This window comes from Ambystoma mexicanum, chromosome 6q (assembly GCF_040938575.1).
Source record: "Ambystoma mexicanum isolate Mex_15411 chromosome 6q, UKY_AmexF1_1, whole genome shotgun sequence".
NCBI classification, from domain to species: domain Eukaryota; kingdom Metazoa; phylum Chordata; class Amphibia; order Caudata; family Ambystomatidae; genus Ambystoma; species Ambystoma mexicanum.
The window spans coordinates 1,466,621,793-1,466,646,217 of NC_090937.1; the positions used below are offsets into that span (position 1 = coordinate 1,466,621,793).

General features: G+C 44.0%; 1 protein-coding gene across 1 annotated transcript in view; it reads right to left on the minus strand.

Moving 5' to 3' along the window:
* Positions 1-24,425, minus strand: part of POLR1A (RNA polymerase I subunit A) — a 1,786,762-nt gene that overhangs the window by 271,783 nt on the left and 1,490,554 nt on the right. Inside the window, exon 28 of the mRNA XM_069632173.1 lies at positions 23,746-23,872. Coding sequence (XP_069488274.1) covers positions 23,746-23,872 — 127 coding nt within the window. The remainder of the gene's footprint in view (positions 1-23,745; positions 23,873-24,425) is intronic.

A 24,425-nucleotide genomic window follows, 5' to 3' on the forward strand; every position in this document is an offset into this window, starting at 1 on the left:
CTGCTCCGGTGGTGTATTCTGCCCGCTGCGGGTGTCGGGCAGGGCTGATGCCGCATAAAAGGTGGTTGCAAAGCTTCGCAGGTCGGGAGCCTGGGAGTGGCAGTCCTCACAGCGACACGCCATCTTGGAATCCCCCAGACCCACTATTTTAATGATCATCGTGGTGCAGAGTCTTCCTTGTGTGACTCAGATCCAGAACCCATGGAGTAGGAACCCATGGAGGAGTCAAGTACAACGCAGAGGAACATGGCTACTGGAAAAAAGAAAAGATAATGCCCTGTGTTGTTTTTGGGATTCAGTGGATTATTCCCTTATTTCAAATTGCTACACTTTTGATTTAATATTCATATTCGGTAGTGTTTTGAATATTTATTAAATTATGTATTATTCTTGATACTGATATTATAACCGTTGAAATCGGTTTCTTACTTGTATATTTTCATTCCGCGGCAGAAAAAAAAAAATCGAAGCTGGAGGAATGGACACTGCAGTGCTGTAACATTGAGGTATGTGTTCACGTTACAGATGATCCGGGAAAAGGATTGTCGATCTCCTTGAGTAATGGGATCAGCGTTGGTGACGCCATCGGCTCTGTGTTTGACTTGCGCTAGGGAAGTCAGTGAGGCAATAATAGTGTGCGCCCCAATGCCATTGTGCGAAGTTAACTCACTTCAGAGTTTGTACAAACAGCAGCATATGTACTCGTACTTGACGGTACTGTTTTGTACTGAATTTGCAACTGACCGATGAGGGCAAAAGATTTATTGGGCCACGAGAGCCATATGCAGGCACGTATTAAAATTACCAGATGCCGAAGAGGATGCGGCCAAGTGGGGACAAGGGGTCACATGTGGTGGTTCTGCCCTAAGGTACAGGGGTTCTGGGAGAAGGTACAGGGGTGGATGGCGGAGGTCACCGAGAAACTACTCCCACACAACCCGTTGACGATGTTGTTGGGTCTCCCACCGGAGGATGCGGAAATATATAGGTACCCAAGAATGTGGGAGACAATGTTGTGAGCAGGAAGAGTGGCCCTAGCGCAAAGGTGGAAGAGTCCGGAGACCCCCTCTAAGGAAGACTGGCTAAAAAAACTTAAGAACATGTTCCTCATGGACAAGCTGACGGCCATGGTAAACAATGAATCGAGCGCCTTCCAGGCAAATTGGTATGGGGTTTACCAGGCATGGGGGTGGGACGCTCACTGATATTATGTAGACACCCTGGTGCGAGAGGGTGGGGGAGCCCAGAGAGTATCACTCAAGGACAATGGTGTAATCCATGACCCGGGAGACAGCGGATCCAACCCAGCCAGCATTGACGCGAACGTATAGCACAGCTCCCAGGCACCGAACTAGGAGTACTGATGACAGCTCCTGCGGTTGGATTTTTGATGGGATACTGATCTGGGGCGAGGGGCGGAGTTGGGGAGGGGGGAGGGAGACCCCCGGGGTTTGATGATGATGTTACACGTGATACTCATAATGTTCCCGGTGTTGTCATTCTTTTTGAAAAATTGCCAATAAAACCCAAGTTAAAATTAAAAAAAATTACCACTTTGAATACAGTATCATTTAAGTTGGCTCGTTATATATGTACATGTTACATTTATGTTATAGGGATCACCAGTGAATGCAGTATCGGCGGGTTCATATTCAGTGATCCATGGTGAGGGTTTCCTGATTGGACAGAGAACAGGATTATACTGTCTTGGAAAATGATTTGTCAAAACGCAAGTTTGGGGGACCCCCTGGCTAGCAGCTTCACAATAGAGGGTTGCATTGTGTCTACCTTCGCCGTAGGCAGTCCGACCTCATGGGATGCCTTAATAAATTGATTGATCTCTATTACGATGGACATGAAAGCACACTGCAGCTACTTTTAATTTCTTAATTACCTGTTGTGTAACTTGGTATCGCGCTGGGCATGACACATTTGCAGGGACCATATTGAAATACCAACACGCTATTGTCTATTGGGTACCCTTCTGCATTGCGGTGCAGTCACATTTTCTTTTTGCTTATATGATTGCAGAGCATTACATTACATTGTTCACAGTTGTAGAAGGTCCTTGCTTAAATGCACTAAGGTAGGAATAAGTTGGCAAAAATCTCAATATTTAACACAGCGGAGTGAAATGTCCAGTAGGCTTAGTCAAGTTGAATAGAATGCTTTTAGATATGTTATTGTGTATACAGACATACAGTTGCAGTGGTGCAAAACTGTTCTTGATGTGTTAGGATACTGGGTCTTCAGTCTAGTGGGTTATATGGATAGTGGATGGCAGAGGGGGAAACTGTAAAGGGATGTTGGGGGTATGTGATGATTTGTGTGTTAGTAATGAGATTGAGGGGTTTTGATGTTTTTTTTTAAAATAAATTGGTCCCTCTTATGCAGAGGTATTTTAATGTATTTTATGTATGACTGTACTAGGGTGGGGACGTTATTGACTACTGGTTGGGTCTATACCCATATTTTGAGATGCACGATTAGAGCTTGTATGCGAGTTTGTGGATGTATCGATCAATAACAACATATTTTTAATGTTATTGGTATTTGGGAAGTAGTCATATTTAGTCTGGGCTGGGGAAGAACGTTCCTGGTTTGTTTACAAAGGGGCAATTCATCTTGCAATTATATTATTGCCATTATTTCTGACTTTGCATGCTAACATAACTATGATTGTACAGTGAAATGTTATCTGAAATTAGGAATGTTATTACATTTGGGGGTGATAGGATGTATTCGCTATCAAAATATTGCAATGGTGTTTGTGGGGGGGGGGTACTCTGTGAAGGTGATTCAATGGCAGGGCAGTGGTCACTGGAGGGTTATTGTCTGGACCGATATATGCTTTGTTCATTTAACTTCTCATATTCAGTCTGGACCTTACCAATTTCTTTGACAATGCTTGAACTTTTTTCTTGTTACCTTTGTTTTGTCTTTTTATTTTTGTTTGTTCCGTTATGTGATCTGTGTGGAGGGCGTTGTGCGGTTTGTTTGTGGAGACCCAAGTTATAAAATTGTGGCCTGAGATATTCCTGTGGTTTACAATTCTGTTCCAATGAATCATGAGGCAATCCTCTTAGTCTCTATTAGTGTGCATTTTTATATTGGTCAATGTGAGACTAATGCAGGTATCTTTTTTACTATGAGATGGAGGAATTATCTTTTGTAACTTGGATTGTAAAAGGGCTGAATTGCCCATGAAAAAGGAGAAAAGTACTTGCGAGAAGATGGAGACCCAAGGCTGATGTGGCTTTTCTGCAGGAAAAGCACTTGCTTGATAATTCTAGATGCTTATTAATCAATTCAAGATATTCGGGCGAGTTATCTAACTGCCATTCCTCAATATCACAGGAGTTTGTATTTTATTCAGGAAAGGTGTGAATATTGTGATTGATAACGTCCACAGATGGGGGAAGGACGGATGATTTTCGCAGATGTGCTGCATGGTGGTAGAGTGCTCACGTTGGGTTGTGAATATGGTTCTTGTTCACCGGGAAATATTTTCTTTGATGAGATCACCCAGGTATTACGTGGTATGTGTAGAGAGGTGGTCATTTTGGGTGGGTTTTTTAATTGCGCGATTGGTCATAGAATAGATTGGTCAGCAACATGCAGATTTACAAATATGGGAGTTAGGAATTTAGTCTTTTCCTTCAGAGATTTGATCTGGTGGACATATTGAGAGTTATGCATCCCGCTGGGAAGAAATTCACATTCTGGTCCTCTACACGACTCATACTCGAGGATTGATTATATGTTGCTATCTGACAGACAAACTGACAAAGTTCTTTGTGTAGATATTAGTGAATACAAGATCTCAGATCATGCACTGACTTCAGATTGGAATTGTTTAGAGGGGGTTAAACCTTTGTAAGGTGGCATCTTAGGGCGGGTCTTTTGCATGGTGTTGAGGTGGTTTTGGTCCTTAGAACATTCATTGATATTTATTTAGGAAAATGTGGGCACTGCTGATATTGTGATGGTTGCAGATAGTTTCAAGGCTGTGATGCGAGGGGAGTTGATTGCTCAGACATCGCATTCTAGGAAGAAAATCTTAACGGAACTGAAACTGTTTGAGTTGGAGCTTGCTCGCCTGCAACAGTCATATGCTGTTACCAATAAAGTTGAGGATAAGTTGAGGATGGTTCGAGTGCGAGAGAGTTTGAGCAACAAAACTGACATGTTAGCAGAGAAGGCAAAAATATTGGGAATGTGGCGATAAGAGTGGTAGATATTAGCCAGTAGGTTGAAGGGACTGGTTGAGAGGTTGTATGTCCAACGTGTGGAAGATGAACAAGGTTCTGTATTTAGGAAAAATGCTAATGTATGCAAGTGCTTTCGTTCGTTCTATGAATCACTGTATACCGGGGATACATCTCCATAGATGAGTGTTTTAAATTAATGAATATTCCTGTATTGACACTAAAGGATGTTGCTATTTTGGATGCTCATATTGGGTTGGAGGCGTTTATGACAGCGATACATCAGCAAATCTCCAGGTTCAGATGGTCTACCTGTGGTTTTATAGAACCTTTGAATCTGGGTTGGCTCCATTTTTGTGCAAACTTTTTAATTGTTTTGTACAGGATGGGGCTTTATGCCCGACTATGCGAGAGGCTTTAATTACACGGACTCCTAAATCAGATCATAGGCAGTGCAGGAACTATAGGCCAATCTTGCTGCTTAATGTGGATGTGAAGTTGTTATCAAAGATCGTGGCAAATAGATTGGATAAGTGTAAAGGAGCTTCTCAGGTAGGATTCATGAGAGGTAGATTCAGGTAGGATGATATCAGAACTATAATTGATATGATGGGGCTTCGGCAGGATACACTTTCAGATAAGGTATTAGCATTTATGGACGCTGAAAAAGCATTTGATAGATCAATTGGGAATTCTTGAAATATACCATGCAGAAGATGGGGTTTGGCACAGGATGTTTGAGTGCGACGAGTTGTCTGCATTATAGAGTGACGGCAAAGGTTTGGGTGAACAGTGAACTTTCTGACTCCTTCTTTATGTCATTCAATTGCTTACCTTGAGATTCTCGAAAGAATTGTTGAAGAGAATTGATGAGATTTTTGTTTGTGAGGTGAGAGAAAGAAACAGAAAAATACCAAGGTTTATTCTGATGCGTAGTGTTCAAGAGGTTGGTTCAGCTACCCTGATCTTGTTAAATATCACAGAGGATTTGAACCTGAGAGTGCACTTGAAACCACTTTGGTTAACAATAGAGAAAGATAGGATTTCACTGTTCAGCTTGACTAACATTTATTCTATGGAAAGAATGCCAAATGTCAGCAATAAACTACATTCCCCTGATGCGACTCGGGAGGGACTTACATCATGGCTAACTGTTACTGATAAGAATTTGTGGCTGTACTACATGGCTTCTCTGCGGCATAATTTGGGTCTTCAAATTGTGAATAAAACGTTATGTTGGCATAGTTGGATATCGAGAGGAATATTGAAGATAAGTGATGTACTAAGGGAGAGACAGATGGTGCCATTTGCAGAACTTCTATGCGTTTGGGGTCTAGATAATAGGGAATTGGGTAGGCTAAGGGAGTTGAAATCGCTTTTAATGCAAAGACTTGATAGATTATCTGATCCACTGGGGGATGAACCAAGTGGATGTGCTATTTTTGCATCATCACCTCATATGGTGTCCACGTACCTATTAATCCCTTATTCCTGGGAGAAATTGTCAAGTGCCTGGGAGAGTGAATTAGGGTGTAGTATTTCAGAGAAGGAATGGGAACAAGTGCAAAAAACTGTTGTTAAGTAAAATGGATTTGAATCTGCGAATTGTCCAACAGAAGATTTTGGGTAGCCTATGATGGACTCGGGTACGTATGCAAGGTTTGGCTTTGATGGACAATGATACATGTTGGGGCTGTGGAAAAGAAAGTGACACTTTGTTACACATGTTGTGGAGTTGCCATAAAGTGCGTGACATTTGGAGGAATCTATTGGACAGGGTGGATGCAGTGTTATCCATACATTTTCCAAGGTTACTCTTTCAGATACTTCTATTATCTGGCAGAGGAAGATGTGAGATTGCCAGACAATATGGGCAATGGGTTGATACAGTGCTGATAGTGGGAAACCAGGAAAAAGCCATTGGTGGAGGATTGGCTGAATGACGTACAAGTGTTATCAGACTTTGAGAGAGTTCTTTTGTATGTGCAGGTTCGGATAGACCTTTACTTGGAACTCTGTTTAATATTTAACAATTTGTATGGTACATAGGAAATGTTTTGTAATGTAAAATATTTGGAATTGTAATGATGATTTTGGTTGATTTATGTGATTTTGTGTGTGCTTGGCTATCTGTGTGTGTGCTATGTTATTGTCTCTTGTGTGTTTTGAGTCATATCTAGGTATGATCTGTTTAGAAACGGCTTGTATCGTGTTCTTATCTTTGGTGTCAAACCATATTTGTAGTTCTTTAGGATTTGTTATATGGGTTGGCTAAACGTTCATTTATTGCCAGAGGGAACTTAATCCTAATGTTACTTTGTACACTCAACATTTGGCTTGATCTGTTTTTTTGTATGAAAATGTATATGTTTATAAACAAAGAGTAAAAAAAATAAAAGAAAACAACATATGTTGAGTTGTAGTATTTGGAGAATACTGACTTGCAACAGCTCTGTCCCTGTATTGAGGCCAGGCAGAGTCAAGCAAGTAATCCTAACTATACACACCTGCCCCTTGTTAACACTCCCAGTCAGGATAAAAGGTGGCACACACACGCACACTCTGGGTAAGAGAAGGAACAGTTCTTTCGGTGCTGATACGAACCAGGCTATGGAAGTTGGAAGGCCAAGTGGCTGATCGATAGTTGTGAAGAACGGGAGAGAGCCAGGTGAGAATTCCACACTTCCGGGAAGCCGTAAGCGTTCCAAGACTGAAATCAAGTGAGCGAGAGAAACCTTGAGGCTGATTGAAAGCAGCATACGTCCCTCACGGGTGAACAACGGAGTTGGGGAAGAGCAGAGGAAGCGTTGGTAATGGCCAGGACTGCTGCATGAAGAGCATTGATTAAAGAAGAGCAATTAACACAACGGTTAGTTAACAAAGGCAACAAAAGCCTGGTTTGTGTTAAGAGCAAAAGTAACTGTAACCCAAAAGGTGAAGGCTGCATGTGTGCCGGTAAAACGCGTAATGGAAAGGAAAATTGCTGAATTGTAACAGTGGTCCTGTGAGGTGAAATCACACATTCAAAAGTCTCAGTGAAATGTTCTGAGTTGAAGTGTATTATAATGGGAACTAAAGGCAAGAAAGTAACCGTGATCCCGAAACAAAGTTGAATAAGTGAAAAGCAAAGAATATGAACTTTGAAAGAAGCCAACGTAAATAGAATAAGAAACTACAAGTACCAAGAGGCATTGGTGTTGCAAGATGAGGAAGATTGTGGATTGTAGAATTGTTTAAAGAGAGGTCAAAGTGGTCATGCAGACGTCTATGAAAATACCTTGCAGTATCGAAAGTATTTGATAGTGAAAAGACACCTAAGACAAAATGTGGGGTAGGGAAGCCGCACAAAGGTGAATAGACAGGATCAAGCCCGGCAGAGGGTAGCCTGTGCAGAACTGTGAGAAAGTGAAGGTAAAAAGTAGAACTGTGTGTTTATGACAAGGGGGACGATGCCTAAGGAAGTGATTGAACTACCAGAAGTTTGAAGCCCAAGCCTGAACTGTTGAATTGTACCAGTAAGCCAAAGTGGGCAAGACTGATAGACCTGTGCCATCCACCTATACTTTTAAAGAAACTCTATAGACCCTTTGGCGCTGAAAGTGGGGAAGGGAGTAGATACTTAAGCTGTTCTGGCATTTCTTTTGAGACACTATTTTCCTTTTGTATTCCCTCAATACATGTCACGCTCACCTGGTCTCCACGGGGGCGTGCTCATGTGCGTAGGGTGTTGTCGGTCCTGATGCTGCTCTGCTTGGCTGGTGATGCTAGCTTGCGTCTCCCCTTAGTCCTTGCTTCAGGAGATGTTAGCCTGCAAGTCGAAACAAGATATTAGCTACCGAAGGGAGTTGGTCAGTGTTTTCACCTCCTTCCGGTATATCCTTCACTTCTTCTGGCTCACCTCTGTTTTTTAATGGGCAAGCTCTCCGTCCTGCACACTCTGGCAGGGGCGCGGTTCAAAGTCTTTCCTGGATCGCGTTATGTTACTGATCCGAAGGAAGTTGCTGAAGTAGAAGGCCCGGGAGTAAGCAGGTAAGTCTCTATTCCAATAACTGCTTGGAATGACTGCCTTTAAGTCTTTCTGTTCAAGATAACTAATGTCCGTTATTGTCTTGCAGGTGCGGCGTTAAGCGACCTTCGGATGATGGATGAACCTCCTGACAATTATGCTCAGGATTCCTGCCGGTAAGTATTGCGCTGTGCTGGGCGCGCAAATATTGGCCTCTGTAGCTTTATTTTGCTACGTGCGACTAACCTGTTTGGCCTTTTCTTTTCAGCAGCTGCGGCGCGAGTCCTGGAAGAAGAATAGAAGATCTGTGTGGCGGTGTCGAGCAGCGGCGCGCTGCTGAGTGAAGAACTGTCCGGTGAAGTTCCTGGAGCGGGCCGATCAGGTGAGTAGCTACCCGAGAGGGTGCTTTTCATTCTGTTCTGCAGATGCGGCGGTCCGTGCGAAAGCAGGAGATGAGATCTGGATGTACTGCAGGTAAGGCCTTCGATGCTTAAATAACTCCTGTTATTCTCTGTTCTCAGGTGCCGATGGATGAAAGACTCTGGACGGGCGTGGCAGACGGAAGCAAGAACTGATCTGACACAGTGAGCGTTACGCTGCAGGAGTGCAGAATAACGCGAAGCGTGTTCAGATTGTTGGGTGCGGTATAAATAGCCTTGCAAGTAGTTCCAAGAAAATAGTCCTCTTCTCCGTATCCCTTCTCTCAGGTAAAGTAGTTCCAGGCCACACCCTGAACTGAATGGCTCAGCCTCTCAGAGCCAAGTTAATGGACCATGTAACTAACACCTCCATGAGCCTGGCGCCATCGGCGCCAGGACTGAGTCCAGGTGAGCCTCGCTGGGGCCTGATAAGCCCCAAGGGGGCCAAAGTCCGGGATGGCCCCACCAGTTCAGGCTTTTGGGTGCCTGCACCATGACAATATATTTGTCATTTTGAGAAGGAGGGCAAGTATAGTTTTGTTTTAGTACAGGCCTTTTGATTTTGACTAGCCTGACTTGGACGCGTTTGTTATTTGTTTAATGGTCGGGACTACTCCCATTCTAGAGTTAGGGCTAGAATTCTACCAACACAACCAAAACACCAAATGAAGGTTTTCGAAAAGTCTGAAACAGCCCAGGCAAAAACTTTTATCTATTGTGTCTGTGTCTACTATTGATACCATGTCTTCCTTACACTGGCAATCCTAAATAAGTGGATATAAAAGAATCTTGGCAGAAGGACATACCAGGCACATTGCAAGGGTTTCAGAACGAGGAGTCCCGACGAGAAATATTAGCACCGTGTTGATTGTATGACAAGGACCGTTTGTGTTAAAGAGCTGAAAGTCATAAAGATTGTAAAGATAAACATCTGTGCGTAGTGTATGATAGTAACCTTGTGGTCCAAGAAAAGCAAAAGGAACTTGTGTTGAAAGGAAATCCAGTGGAAGGGAAGGAATATGTAACTTGCCTTTAACTCCGGTTCTCCAGCATTAGTATCTTTCATAGATTCACATGCGACCATCCCACCTACCCCACATGGCTCGCCTTTTGGCTCTTACCAATGCTTGAGAACCGGAGTTACAGGAAAGTAACTGTTATGAAGCATTCACACGCATTATCATTGAGAAGTAGTTTATTGGCAGAGCCCCTGGAGCCCAACAAATCCAGCAGCAAGTTTACAAATCACAATGGTTCTGGAATGGCTCCATTCCAGAACCATGACACCATTGAATTCTACACATTACGTGGTGATGACCCGTGTGTGTGGAACTACATAACATCCCCCTTCCTTATATCAATAACATTTAAGTTACAGTGAGTATGTTGCGCAACATAGTCAGAATTAATAGTGAAACAACTGAATAAAATAACTAGATTACTAAAACTGGGATGATAAAGAATACATATGGGCATCAACGTGGTAGGATCACTAATAAACAGTCACTATTAAAATTCTGAATAATCTTGCAGTTTCATCTGGACAACACACTTTCAGTGTCCCTACTGCCACTCCTTGTCTCTTTGACACACTTATCTTGACCTCTGCTTTGTGTTCCATTGTCACATGGTTGCTATACTTGCTGGTACTTGGCCCATTGGCATCATTTTGCACCCACACAATATCGTCTGTAGACCACATCTTGCCATTGCCCAACACAACTGATTTGCCAGAGCTACTCCGTACCCTCTGTGGTGGTCTGAAACTAGATTCTCCTTTCATTGTTTTCTTTGGTTCTTTGATACAAACCCAATCCCCTTTCTTAAACACCTTCTCCTTTACTCTGTTTCTGCGATCATAGTATTCTTTGTATTTTGTCTGTTTTTCAACTACTCTCTTTATAATCTGTTCAATGTCCAAATGCACATTGTTTGCTCCTGAAAACATCCAAGCAGGTCTCAGCCGATTGAATGCCTGTCTGCCCCTCATCATGGTAAAGGGTTCTACATCCGTGGTAGTATGTGGAGTAGTTCGATATGTGCAAAGCGCTCCCTTCCATGGAAGTGAGTTGGCTACAGATAACTGAATCACTCCCTTCAAAAACGTGTTCATTCTCTCGAGAAGTCCATTTGCTATGGGATGGTATAGTGATGTGGTTATATGGTCAATCGCTCTCTCCTTCAAAAACACCTGAAATTCTAGTAAGGTAAATTGGGCACCATTATCCGACGCTATCTCTTTAGGGTCACCTACTCTGTTGAAATTTTCACTCAGAAAGTTAAAATTTTTCCCTATGGTGACACTTCCTTCCACTACTCCCCACTCAACCCATTTCGAGGCTGGTGATGCTAGCTACCAGGACTATAATGTATATTTTAATGGCCTCCAGATTTTCATACGGTCCCATATCTATCTCTATCTTAACCACACTCTATTGGGAATCTCAACAGGTTGTAGAGGTGTTTTTCTTACATGTTTTGTTTTATCACTCGTAGCACATGCAGCACAGTTCCTGATGCTCTCTTCAACATTCCTCCACATATCATGCCACCAGTAGTTGCTCCTTACTCTTCTCTTGGTCAGGTTTCTCCCCAAATGCCCTTCATGGGCTAAAGTGATTATTTTGTCTCTCAGTCTCACTGGAGGAATCACTCGATCTCCTCTATATATGTGTCCTAAATCCATCCATATTTCTTCCTTGATTTGAGCATAATCTCCTAAACTTTGGTCATATTTGTGCCAGTCACATTTGATCGCTTCCTTGATATTCTCTTGTTCCTGGTCAACATCAGCTATGTTCTTCCATTCCTCTTTCGTTACGCCAGGGTTTATGGTAGCAATGATGTCATCACCTCCTATCTCTTTATCTATCTCGACATTAGCCTCTGTGCAATCCCATGGCAATCTGAAGAAACAATCAGCCTCAAGATTTAATTTGCCCGGAGTATAACATATGCAAATTGTGTACTGCATTATGTCCAAAATCCAACGTCTAATCCTTAATCCTTGGTGATATCAAATGTGGCATTTTAGATTGTAACACATGTACAAGTGGCTTATGATCAGTCTTGAGGAGAATGGGTAATCCCCACACCAGGTTCCTAAAGTGTTTCAATATCCACTTCACTCCCAATGCTTCTCTTTCTATCGTTGAGTAGTTTAATTCCGCATCTCTTAAAACTCTTGATGCAAATGCTATTTTCACCAACCCCTTGTCTTGTAGTTGCTCTAATACACCTCCTAAACCAATTTTGCTGGCATCAACTGAATTTATAGTTTTGGCTTTGCAATCAAACATGCCTAGTTTGTTTTGTTTGTTTGTTTGTTTATTTATAGGGCGCCTGAAAACCCTTGGGTAGCTGGGCGCACAGAATAACAAGAATTCTTAGAACTTGGTTACAGGTTGCATATTACAGGTTGTTGGTAACATAAATTGTATACAGTAATTACATTATGTACATTCTTTACATGTAAGGGTGGAAAGGTAACAAATTATATACAGTAAATACATTATGTACATTTTACATGTAAGAGTGGAGGGGCATGTGTGTCATCAGGTCACAATGCTCAGGGTTACCGGTTTCAGAGGTCATTGCGTCAAAGCCAGGTGCGGGTATGGTGACTGAAGCTGTTGTAGGGCTGGTCCCTTCTTAGTTCAACTGGTAGGGCGTTGAGTACTGGGCTGCTTGCACAGGGAAGCTATTACCTCCTGTTTTTTTTTAGTCGGAATCTAGGGGTTTGGAGGCAGAAAGAGTTGGCTGTTCTGGTTGGTGGTGCAGTGTTTTTTCTTATTATTCTATTCCTAAGGTATGGGGGTGCTGCATTGTTCAGACATTTGAATGTTAGTGTGACAATTTTGAAGGTGATCATGTCGCTAATTTTTAGCCAGTTGTATTTTCTCCGCACATTCGAGATGTGCTCTCTAGCTGGGAGGTTCAGGGCCATTCTGAGCGCGTTGTTTTGTAGAGTTTGAAGTTTATTGATGATGTATTTATTTGTGCCTGCATAAAGTGGATTGCAGTAATCCAGTTTTGAGAGGATTAGTGCAATGGCTAGGATAATGAAGCTAACTAGTGAGAGGAAGGGTCTGCATGCTTTAATAAGTTTACCGGTATAGGCTGTGGATGAGGCCAGGGAGTTCACTTGTTTCCTTAGGGACAAAGTGGAGTCCAAATAGAAACCGAGGGTTTTCACCTCTTTGGCGACGGGGATTGTATTGCCATCGATATTGAAGGAGCTGTAGTTGGAATCTAGTTTTTTTAGGTTGTTGGGTGAGCCTAGAATGAGGATCTCTGTTTTTTCATCATTCAGGCAGAGGGCATGGGTTGCCATCCATGCCTGAATGAGGGTGTAAATTTTGTTTACTAAAGCTGTATCCGTAGTGAAATTGACCGAAAGGGGATGAGGATCTGGGTGTCGTCTGCATAATTTGTGTAGGTGACACCCAGTCTGTCCAATTTGTCGAATAGAGTTTTAGTAAAGATATTATACATCGTTGGCGAGACACAAGAGCCCTGTGGGACTCCACATGTTGTCTGGTTAGGGTCTGCAGAGTCTAAGGTGGAGAAGACTCGCATGCTTCTGTTGTCGAGAAAGGATTGGATCCAGGCTATGGCTTCACTTGAGAAGTGGGTGGCTGACGTTAGGTGTTTGCAGAGTACTGCGTGGCCCACTAGGTCAAAAGCCACTGACAGATCAAGGACGAGTAGCATAGCTGTGTTTCCTTTATCGTTGAGCTCGTCAATTTGGGCTTTGAGATCTAAAAGGGCGGTCTCAGTGCCGTGTTGCGGTCTGAAGCCCGATTGACGAGTGCCGTGGAGTTGGTTGGTCTCTGGGTATTTTTGGATTTGGAGATAGGCCACTCTGTCAATTATCTTCAGGAGGAAAGGGACAGTAGTGATGGGCCTATAGTTGGTGGGGATGGAGTAGTCTAAGGTTTGTTTTTTAAGCAGGGGGAGAACCTAGGACTCTTAACCTACTTGGGACGGTGCTAGATGAGAAGGAGGCATTGATGAGTTTAGTGACGAAGGGGGCAAGGTCTCTAGCGGCATCCTTGATTATCTGGGCTGGGCAGTAATCGCCTTTGCAATTGGATGGTTTTAGTGAAGCAATGATTTTTTCAGTTTCATGTGTGGAAACTTTAGAGAATTTGAAGGGTGTTAGGCTAGGCTAGGTGAGCGTGGGCGTGCTGGGAATTTCACTAAGAGGGAGCAAGGCTTTTTTATAGCAATTTTTGTTTGTAGTGTTTTTACTTTATTAGCAAGGGCACTTTGGATATTTGTACACCATTGCTTGTCTTTGGGTACGTTATCAGGTGGCGATATGGGGGATTTGAGTTCTTGCAAGATTGCAAATAGTTCCTTTGTAGTGGAGCATGCTTCGGAAATTCGGTCGTTATAGACTTCTTTTTTAGCTTGGATGATTGCTTTCTTATAATGTGTAGCGCACAATTTCAGTTTAAGTTTATTTTCAGCTGTACGGGAGTGTTGCCATACAGTTTCAAGCTTCCTTTTCCCCAGTCTCAGTTCTTTTAGATGGGGTGAACCAAGTATTAAGGTGGGATTGTCGTTTACTTTTACAATTTTTCAGTGGGGCGATGGTGTCCATGGCTATGGCTATGATGTCGTCGTATATTTTAACCATGGTGTCTGGGTCAGAATCAAATGGCAAGGCATTGATGGTTGGGATGAGCAGGGGTAGGATATTGTCTGGTGTGATGTTTTTTTCTGGATCTAGTGGGAACAGATGGTGCCATTGTTTTTTCAATTCTGGACATCTTGTTAAGTGTTAAGTAGAAATTGATGAGGAAGTGGTCAGTCCAAGGCTGGGGTTTAATTTTAGTGATAGTAGTAGGGCAGTTGGAGGTGGCTACCCAGTCTAGTAGTCTCCCTAGGTGAGGCCATGCCCTTCAAGCATGGTAGCGATTGTTTGTGCTTGTTTGTCATTTGGGTAGTTAAGACCTAGGTTAAGGTCGCCAAGGATCATTGTCTGGGATGACCTTTTTGTGTTGCCTGCTAAGAGGCTGGATAATTCCTCTTCGAAAGGGCCCAAGGGCCCTGGTGGCCTGTAAATGAGATAAATAGTTAGGGTTTGGCATGGGGATATTGGTAATTTAACGGCCAGGAGCTCACAGGATTTTAAGGTGGGCAGTGTTGTTAACCTTACATTCAGGTTGGATTTGGCAATGATGGCTAAGCCACCACCTCTGGCGCTCTGGCGGTCTAGTCTTAGTAGTTGGTACTCTTTGGGTATTGCTAGGGAGAGGGCTGGACCTGCTGCGTCATGTAGCCAGGTTACTGTGACTGCTAGGAGGTCAAGGTTATCTAAGGTAAGGCGGTCAGCTATTTCAGTGGCGTGGGCCACGACTGATCTAGCATTGATCAGTGTCGGCGCTTCATTAATTGTGGCTTTTATTTGTTAAATTCGCCTTTGCACTCATTTGACCATATATATTTTGTGGATTTTTTCATGAGTTCTCTCATATTTTTAGTGATGACCTGTGTGTGTGTAACTACATAACAGTAACCTATTCCCTCTCCAGCATTGGATCTTTCATAGATTCACATGCTGTGAATAGATTACAAAGCAGTATTACAACAACAGCAATGTGCGGAGGCAAGATTCCAGCATAACTTACCACTGGAGACTCACCCACCTCACGCAAAAAGGTTCTGCAAAACAAACTGGCCAACTCTAGACTCTTCCGCCGAATGTCTGGACACAGTAGAACCCGGTGAACGTATGCACCGATCTCCAGGTTGTTGCACGGCAGATGTCAGGCAGCGGAATCCCAGAGAGAAAAGCAGTGGTTGCAGCTACTGCTCTGGTACAGTGAGCTTGGGACTGCCCGGAAGCAGTGAGCTGGCTTGCTGAATGGCAGAATGAGATGCAGGCAACAATCCATCTTGCAATGGAGGACTTTGAGAGAGCCTTCCCAGGCCCAGAAGGTCCAAATGAAACAAACAGTTGATCTGTTGTATGGAAGGACTTACTACGCGCCACATAGTACTGGAGTGCGTGCACCACATACAGTGTGTGCAATGTTCACTCCACTGGAGATGTTGAAGTGCCAAAGAATACAGGAAGACGCACCTGCTGATTTAGGTGGAAGGTGGTTGGCACCTTTGGCACGAATGCTGGATTGGTACGTAGGACATCCTTGTGAAACATCAAATAGGGTGGTTTTACAGAAAACACCTGGTCGAAGTTATGGCCACCAAGATTGCCGTTTTCCAGGTAAGGTTCTTAATAGATGCTTGGTGCATAGGCTCAAATGGTGGTTTCCTGAGACTTGCGAGAAGTACATTGAGCTCCCATGCTGGAGTTGGGCGACGGCCAGGCGGGAAAGTCCGAAACAGCTCAGGCAAAAACTTCTTCACCAGCCGGCGAGACCACAGGGATGGCGCACGACTGCAGTGCGGTTTTACCTGGAGATTGCCGCTAGGTGCACCTTAATGGAACAATGCGTTAAACCAGACTCTCCCCCAACTACACCTACACACATAAACACACACATACAAGTCCATCAATCATGCTAGAGGAAATAAAGAGGGTTAAGCAGCCAACCAATCTGGCTGGCCACTAAATCCACCACTTTTCAGTTAAAACCATAGAGAGGGAGCATGCCTGGGTTTATCTGTGCACAATCGGCATTTCAGGCCCGTCACATTGTTTCCTGAACTAAGAAAGCGGCTAAAGCAAAATGGCCAATTTAAATGCATCGATACCCCAATGGCTATCAAAAAAGTACAGAATAATAATAATTTGCATTTATATAGCGCTACGAACCCCCTCAGGCATCCGAGCACAGCTTATTATCACCCACGGTGTGTGGCGCTCCTTTATCGACCTCGGAAGGATGAAAGGCTGAGTTTGGCACTGCCGGGATTCGAACCTGTGTCGACAGGTTCTGCACGGATGTCAAAGCGAGCGCACTACTCGCTGTGCTATCTGACCAGCTAAGCAGTAAATCGGCTTGTAACACTGGTGAAGCCAAAATGAAATAACAGCTGCCACCAGCTTACTCCCTGAAACCAATGCAGGGGTATATAATCACCATATGGCAAAGCTATATGCTTAAACACTCTGTCCCAGAAGTCTTATGGGCAACCAAGCGTCCATATACTCTTACTGAGACAAAAAGTGTTGCACTGGCATGGACATTTCAGTAGATGTCCTTCTGGCCACCAAATATGGGCCAGTCAACCAGCAAAACATACATGGAAAAAGTTAACAGGTAAGGTGACAGTAAAAGGGTATATATAATTCTACAAGATACAATTCTGTGTTAACAGTAGGCATTGGGGAATTAATGCATTTTGTTAAATCCTACTCCTGGTCATTTTGTTTTAGCTCATCTCTTTGGCTGTGTGGACCACAAAGCAGGTCAAAAAGGGCTGATAGTGGTGCAGAATTATAATTGGTTATTTATAACGCGCTTAATACCCAAAGGTTTCTAAGCGCAGACCCGGGAATTGAACCTGTGTTGCTCCACGCCGTCTGGTTTCCAAGACGAGCACATTGCCCCTGAGCTATCCTCCCGAGACAATAAACCTCTTATGTGGTTTAAACTGGGTAAGCCTGGTTTTCTGCCCCAGGCATGGAAAATTACACATTCTCTGTGGGTGAAACCTGAGGGTTTGGCAGTTTCTAGGGCTAGGCTAATTGGTTGGCAACAAAACCCTTTGGGTGTCTGCTTGGTGTGTTATTGGAGGGCTAGCTTAGGCCACCCCTTAGTGAATCTGCATAGCTAAGGGAGACACATTCCTCAGATTCTAACCTGAATTGCTGCAGGATTTTCAGTAATGCTGCATTTGAGGACCTGGTTTTGCCATATTGGCTGGATCCAGATTCCTTTGTCCTTTCCCTGTTTTCTTAAGGCTGCAAGAAATCCTATCTGGATTTAACCTTCTCCTCACCCAGTCCTTCTTGCTGGCTGGACTGGCTTTCCATTCTTTGGACTGTTTTTGGGTTGTTGCTGTGTTGTTTCCTTGCAAAAACCTTGTGAACCAACCGTCTCAAAATATAGAGTCTCCCTGGCCTAAATGAGTAGTGAGTCACCAGTACACTATCTCTGCCCTGTCTTAGACCATATTGGATCACCTCTATCCATTGTCCCCAAAAAACAAAAAAAAACATTAGAAATAGGGCAGCACTTTGTTGGGTGGCTGTCCCGTCTTGCGCATCTAGTTACCCGAATCCCACTTCCTGGGGCCTTCTCTTTTGCTGGTGCTACTTCTGGTTGGTGGGTGATCCTCTTGGGTACATGGATCATTTTTCTTTTCATTAATCTGGGTTGTCGCTGACCCAGGATTGAAGCCCCTTTGTACCAGATACTTCTCCCAGTACCGTAAAAGAAGCCCAGTATTAACCGGGTTAACCTACCTTTCTAAGTCAAATCTTCAGCGACAGGCACTGTGAGTACTTTTCCCTGGGGTGCTGATATTTTCCTTCAAATCGGCTTTTGTGGTCCAGCAGTAGTGGAATTCTGCAACGCCCCAGTCTACAGTGGTTGTCCATTGAATTCCATTAGGACGAATCCTGCTTTGCATCCAGCCTTCTCTGGCTGGCTGGGACTCAAACCTGGAGCTTCAATGGGGTCCCCTCTGGTTTCTTTGACTGCAGCTGTGTTGTATAACTGGTACTTCGCTGGCTTTAACCCATAACCATGGCTTGCCTATTGACTTTGGCATGTTATTTATTATTGGGAAAGCTTTTGTCATTATATTTGTGGTTCACCCTTGGGGCCATGGAGTTTTAGAGGAAAGACTGGATTTGTACTGTTATTTCTGAAGGCATTTTAAAGTTATAAAGCAATGCACTGCTCTCCTGGCCATAGAAATATATTGGTGTTACATATGATAACTTTGATTTGTTTCCACATATTTTTAAGATTGTATTAGGATCGTTTAGGCCTTGTATAATAAGCCTAATTATTATCTTATGTTTTGGTGATACTCTGGGCACAGTTTACATTGCTTAAACCTCTTCATGCACTTATGTATAGATTTACCTGTGGGTTACATTATTTAAAGCCTCTCTACCACAGACAATAAATTTATCTAGTTCTGTAGCAGGGAGACGCTTACTTTTCCACTCTCCGTAGAACATCCTCTTTCACATGGAGAATAGATTGTGCTGTAAAGCTGCTGGAAAGGAAGGATGACGGTGTGTCTATGATTGGTTAAATATAGCCTGTTTGCACAATCATTCGTCAAAATATGGCGCCAATCTTCTACAATGTGATCGCACTTCCACATTTAGCCATGGTAGTTTCTAATGATGTAAATGTTGTGTCTAGTGCCGATTTCAGCAACCGTGTAATCTGAGAACATATTTTTAGAACCACTTTTCTGTTAACTGTAATGATATGCCCGCCACCTTTTTTGCTCAAGCACCACTTTTATGCAATGATTATATGTAATTGTATATACAATTATCCAATTACATACAATTATCATTTGGAATAATACCAAGCAATGTATACACACTTGAGTGGGTGCTTTCAAGTCTTGGCCTGTGTTTGGATTTGTGAAATGGGGCAGTCTTATGGTGGCCATGGGATTCCCCGTAGACAGGCTCTATCTGGTACTTTGGAATTGGGAGCAGACTAAGGTTTTACCCCTCTGCAGCTCTTAACAGCTGCCCTTGGTCGATGTCAACCCCAGCACTAGATTGTTTGTCCTTGAGATGAGGCAGACGTTTCGCCCTGCGCCGAGTCAGCCTGCATGCCAGAGACAAACTAGCGCTTGACTCTACCTTCCCGAAGGGCTTTGGGTTTACAGCGCTTCGACGTAAGGCACTCGTCTTTAGCCTGGTCCCTTGGAAGGTAATTATTACACACCCTATGTGCGTCCTTCCAAGAGAACTTTGTATTGTACTCTGGACAAAACATACATGTAGTGTTTTCCATAAACTGGCTTGAAATGGAGTGCAGCCTGTAATGTTAATAGAAAGGGATTAAGAGGCATATTAATGATAAGTAGGGCAAAAGAAAAGTCCCTCCCCATTCTCCTTCAGGTCCGCCTCATTGGAAGCTTGATGTGGAAACCCGTCATTGTGATGGACTAATGGTATCAAAAGTACAGAAACAACACAGTGATGCAAGTTTTCAAATCTTTATTGATTTGGCTTTAAAGGGGTTGGAGACATCCTATTAGGCCCTATCACTACACTGGGAGCAAGCTAGACCGTTAAACAAAAGTAAACAGTCCTAGTAAAAATAAATAAGTACATAATAATCCTATTGCATGCCCTAAGCTTATACAATAACTAGTGAGGGGAAATATGACTGTTCAACGAAAAAAAAAGTGTATCAAAATAAGTCAGGATGGCTGCAAGTATCTCAACAATGCCCTTCCTCTTTGGTTAAGCCACAGGCCTGAGAATAACTGCAAGGAGGATAACTGGTACAGGTCTTCTACTTCGGTATCCTTCTAAGCAGCAAGGGTACAATTCATACAATTCACTTCCCAGGTCAACTCCCTTGGGTTTAGGCTCAAAATGTCACAATAGGCTTCTCTTGTCTCTTTCAGTATTAACTCAATACAGTTCTGTTCACGGTATTCAAAATGTTGTCCCCTTGTGCTCCCTTCGCCCAAGATCGGACTTTTTTTGCATAGCATTCACAAATGTCACATAGGCCCAACCGGTTCACCTCGTTCAGACTTGAGCCTGTTAGGTTCAATACACAGAGTTCACGACAGGCTTCCCTCTGCTCAAGCCTGTCTCCTTCACATACATTAATCACTATCGACTTCCCTCTGTTGGACGCGGGCCTGCCAACATGTGTAATTCACTTCAGGTTTCCCTCAAAGACTTTCGATACTGCTCAAGTTGGCCCACAGCTCTGCATCACCACTTCGAATCGGGTTTAAGGAAGTTTACATAGGTTTTTCTCACAGACACCTAAAGTTGCTGGCTACGGAAACACTACGTCCATGTAATGCTTTCATTTCACAGCGCACAGTTCACAGGTTTGTAGAAACCTTTGCCAAAAGCACTATCGGAACATTTTGACACTTTATTGCACTGCATGTTCCACAATGCACCTCTTCTCTGGGTCCTCTTTGGTTCTCCTGGGTCACTCCCCTTCCTGGATAACCTCCCAGTCTAGGTTCTCTTCTTTGGTGGGATCCTTGCAGCCCTTCAGGATCAATCCCTGGTTTGGAGGCCTCCCCAATGCAGGTTTCAGTCTCTTGGCTCTGTGTCGTCCGCTTCGCTGTCCTGACGCTGCACGCTCCAGAGTATTTCTTGCCTTATTTCTCCGGACTCACCAGGAAGTGTCAGACGGAGCAGCGGTTCCCTTTGGATATGCGGAATTGGGGTCAGGATCTTCGTCACCTATCCCTCAGACCCCTTTTGGGTTGCTCTGGACCCAATGGAGTGAGCCCTGCCCTGGGCTTGTCCAACAGAGTGCAGGCTGCGTGGTTCCGGCTCCATGGAGGCTGGGCTCCCTCGCCACGCTATAGCTCTTAATGAGTACTGGGCCAGCGTTTCTGCACACCACTCTCCTGAGGCCACCAACTCCTGCTTCCTTCTTTTCCGGGGTCTCCTGTGTGAGCAGTAACCCCAACTTGCTCCCGCCGAGTGCCTGGAATTTAGTTAGGGATCTTCTGCCGGTCTCTGCCTTGCAGCCTCCCTCCTGGCTTCCCAAGAGCAACTGCCTTCCCTTCTCTGCAGGCTCCTTTTAAGCACCTATGGGATGTTAATGTGCTGCAGGTGTGTGGTTATGGTTCAGCCTGCCTGACTCTGCCTGTCCTCATTAACAGGACAGCCTGCTGTTAGAAGGGGAGAGTCTGTCTTCTGTGCATTAGTGTGTTTCTTGTTTGCACTCTTCATCCCTCTCGATTGCCTCTTCTTCTTCTTGGTATTGTTAGAAAAGGGGGAGGAGGGGAATGACATGGAATGGGACTGTACATAACTTCTAAGAATGGAGTGGGCGTGTTGGTGAATGGGAACCTGACCCGGCCTAGTCTTCTCAATGGGATAAGACCATTGCATATCATCAGAGAGGCTCCTACCCATTTTGCCATTTGGTTCTGCACGATGGGTGTAAGGATTGTGGGAGTTATAGTTCTTATCAGGAAGAAAAGAGTAAAGGTATTGTTGCGGGTGAATGGGTTTTGAGCGATAATAACCTATAACGACTGAGGGGATGTTGGGTAGAGATGGAATGGGTGAAATACTGCCTCTCGACCGCAGGCGTTACTCCCACAGTCTCCCAGGGTTCCCCTTCCCAGGTGATCCTCCCTTGCTTGTCCTCCCCCAGGGTTGGGATCCAAGAGCGATGGCCCTCCCCTGGCCACCTGAGTCAGGGATCCCCGGGAATAGCATGGGAGAAACGCCTCAGTTTTCTCACATCATGCACTTCCAAGTTGATCACTGACGCGGTCTCGGATCGCAGTGTTGTTTACTCTGTATGGTAAATCAGAAGGAGAACTTGGGCCAGAGGATATACGTTTCAGGATTTTTATTTAACTTAAAGAAAGAACATCTCCCTATTGCTATAGGGAGATTCCCTGCCTAACAAACTAAACTAAGGTGCTTGTGGTTAGTCAAAAATAAAAATAGTCCTCTGTCCAAAACTATCCGCTAATTGGCCCTACCACCTAACAAAACATAACAGAAAAGATGGAGTACCCTGTACTCATGTTTTTTTTCTTTTAAAGAAAGTCTATCCAGGTATTCTAGAGGCCTTTTACTAGTGGTAATCCCAGCATTCAAGTTGGCTAACAGTTACGCCTCAATGTACAATTCTGATCAATGACTCGATTCCCAAATGTTCCCCACAACGCCACAAACACTAAGTCTTATGTTTCTGAGAAAACAAAATCTCTAGTTTTTAGTTGGAGGGATAAATCCCTTTCCCTCCTCCACGTATCTGGGCTCTTTATCAGATCAGAAACTGGGTGCCTCTGTGATTACTACTTAACTGTGTCTGAATTCCTTTATTGAAATATATTAGTTCCTGTTAGCTTATAGTTTGAATAGGTATCTCTTAATCCCCATTGGCGTTCTCTTCCAAGTCTCTAGGGCATGGACAACCTGCATACCTTGATCATTGAAGGGTGTGCCCCATGTTTCATGGGACTCTTCGGAGCGGTTACCCATGTCTTCTAGCTCTACTTCCTCGGATGCAAGCAGTTGTTGCTTTCCGTTCTGCTGAACATCCTCGCTCCCCTTCGCTTTCTCATCATCATTCTCTTACATGGATCAGTGTGGTATAAGGCTTGCTTCGCGAAACAATGGAATTGCTCCACTCCCCTTCCCTGGCTTCGGCAACTGTTTGTGAGCTCCTGGCCCACCACGGTTGTGTAGTGGTCACGCCTCTTGTTTGCTCTTGTTTCCTTCTTGTTTGGCATGGCTATGTCAGAGTCATACCTCTGCAAGCGCTCACACCTCCTCCATTCCAGTGTCACCGGCTCTTTACGCTCATAGTCGAAACGAGAGGGGGCGGATCCTTCATTAGGGGATATTAAATTCATAGGAAGTTACAGAGTCTTTGTAGTAAAGCAGATAGTAGTTGTGTTCCCATCAGTTGTTCCCATATAAATAGATAATAACCTTTCTTTCGGTACTCCTTGTCCCCTTGAGGGGAATCGCTCCCAGTGAGGCCCTGCTTTCCCAACCTCCTACGGAGGGTTTGACTTAGCAGCCTCGCCTCCCTAGCCTCAAAGGGGGTGGCTCCTGCTAGGTAATAAAGGACAAAGTCTCCATATTCATCACATCTGGCACTCGAATGCGACAACAGATAACGAGAAAAAAAAACAATCACAGGATGTCGGCGCGTGGATAATCATGGGTGCTCACACAAGTAGGGTAGAGATAATGTGACAGGAATACCCCTGTCAGTGCCCCTTTTTTAATTCCTTTAAAACAAGGTGCACACATCTGAACCTATACCCCTACATAGCAGACTATGCAAAGCACGTTGATCTGAGCAGATTCACAAGCCTCAAACAGATTTTCAGTGACCTGGAAATAGGCAATGAAACAAAAACAAATCAAACAAATCCAGCCCTTTTCCGAACACCCACATTAAGGAAATGTCTAACAATATCTACATCAAGAATTTAGCAAGCTGTGGCAGAACAACAATCATTTCCCTACCCGTATTCCTTGAGATTCTCCAGCGTTGTCTAGATCCTTCCGTGTTGCTTTACGTGTGTTCACTACTCTGAACGATGCTGCCTTTGCACTCTTCCTCTTGATGACTTCCAGCAAGAGCTTAAAGAATCTGAAAAAATAAAGGCAGCTAAATATAGGTATTTTTCCACTACAGTGCTAATTATGGAAAGCTAGCTTTGCTGTGGTTACATTGACAAACAATAGATTATGAAATGGCAAATTATTGATGTTGCTTTATATGCATAGCAAGCACTGCAAACCAAATTGTCATTTGGGGCTGTTGGTGAAAAAGGAAAAGTAGTTTAATCGAATCATGGCAAGACCTAAGAGTTAACACTGAGGCAATATGGCAGAATACAGTGGGAGACAGATCTACTTGTTTTTAACATATTATATGTGCTTCAGTGAGGCGGGGCAAGGGCGCAGTGTTTGGCGGCCCGGAAATCATCCTCTGCTTTCTCTGCAACCCGTAGGCCACGCCCCCTGGACATATTCTCGCTGCTGTAGCCCCACAACGGGGAAGCACGCGGTGGGGCAAGGGTGCAGGGTTTGGAGCTGCAGGTGTTCGGCACAGCGGGGGAGGCAAACCCGGGACGATCTCTCCTTGAGGATCTTGAGAGAGGTGAAGGTGGAAGTAAGTCAGGATTCAGCTGGATACTGGG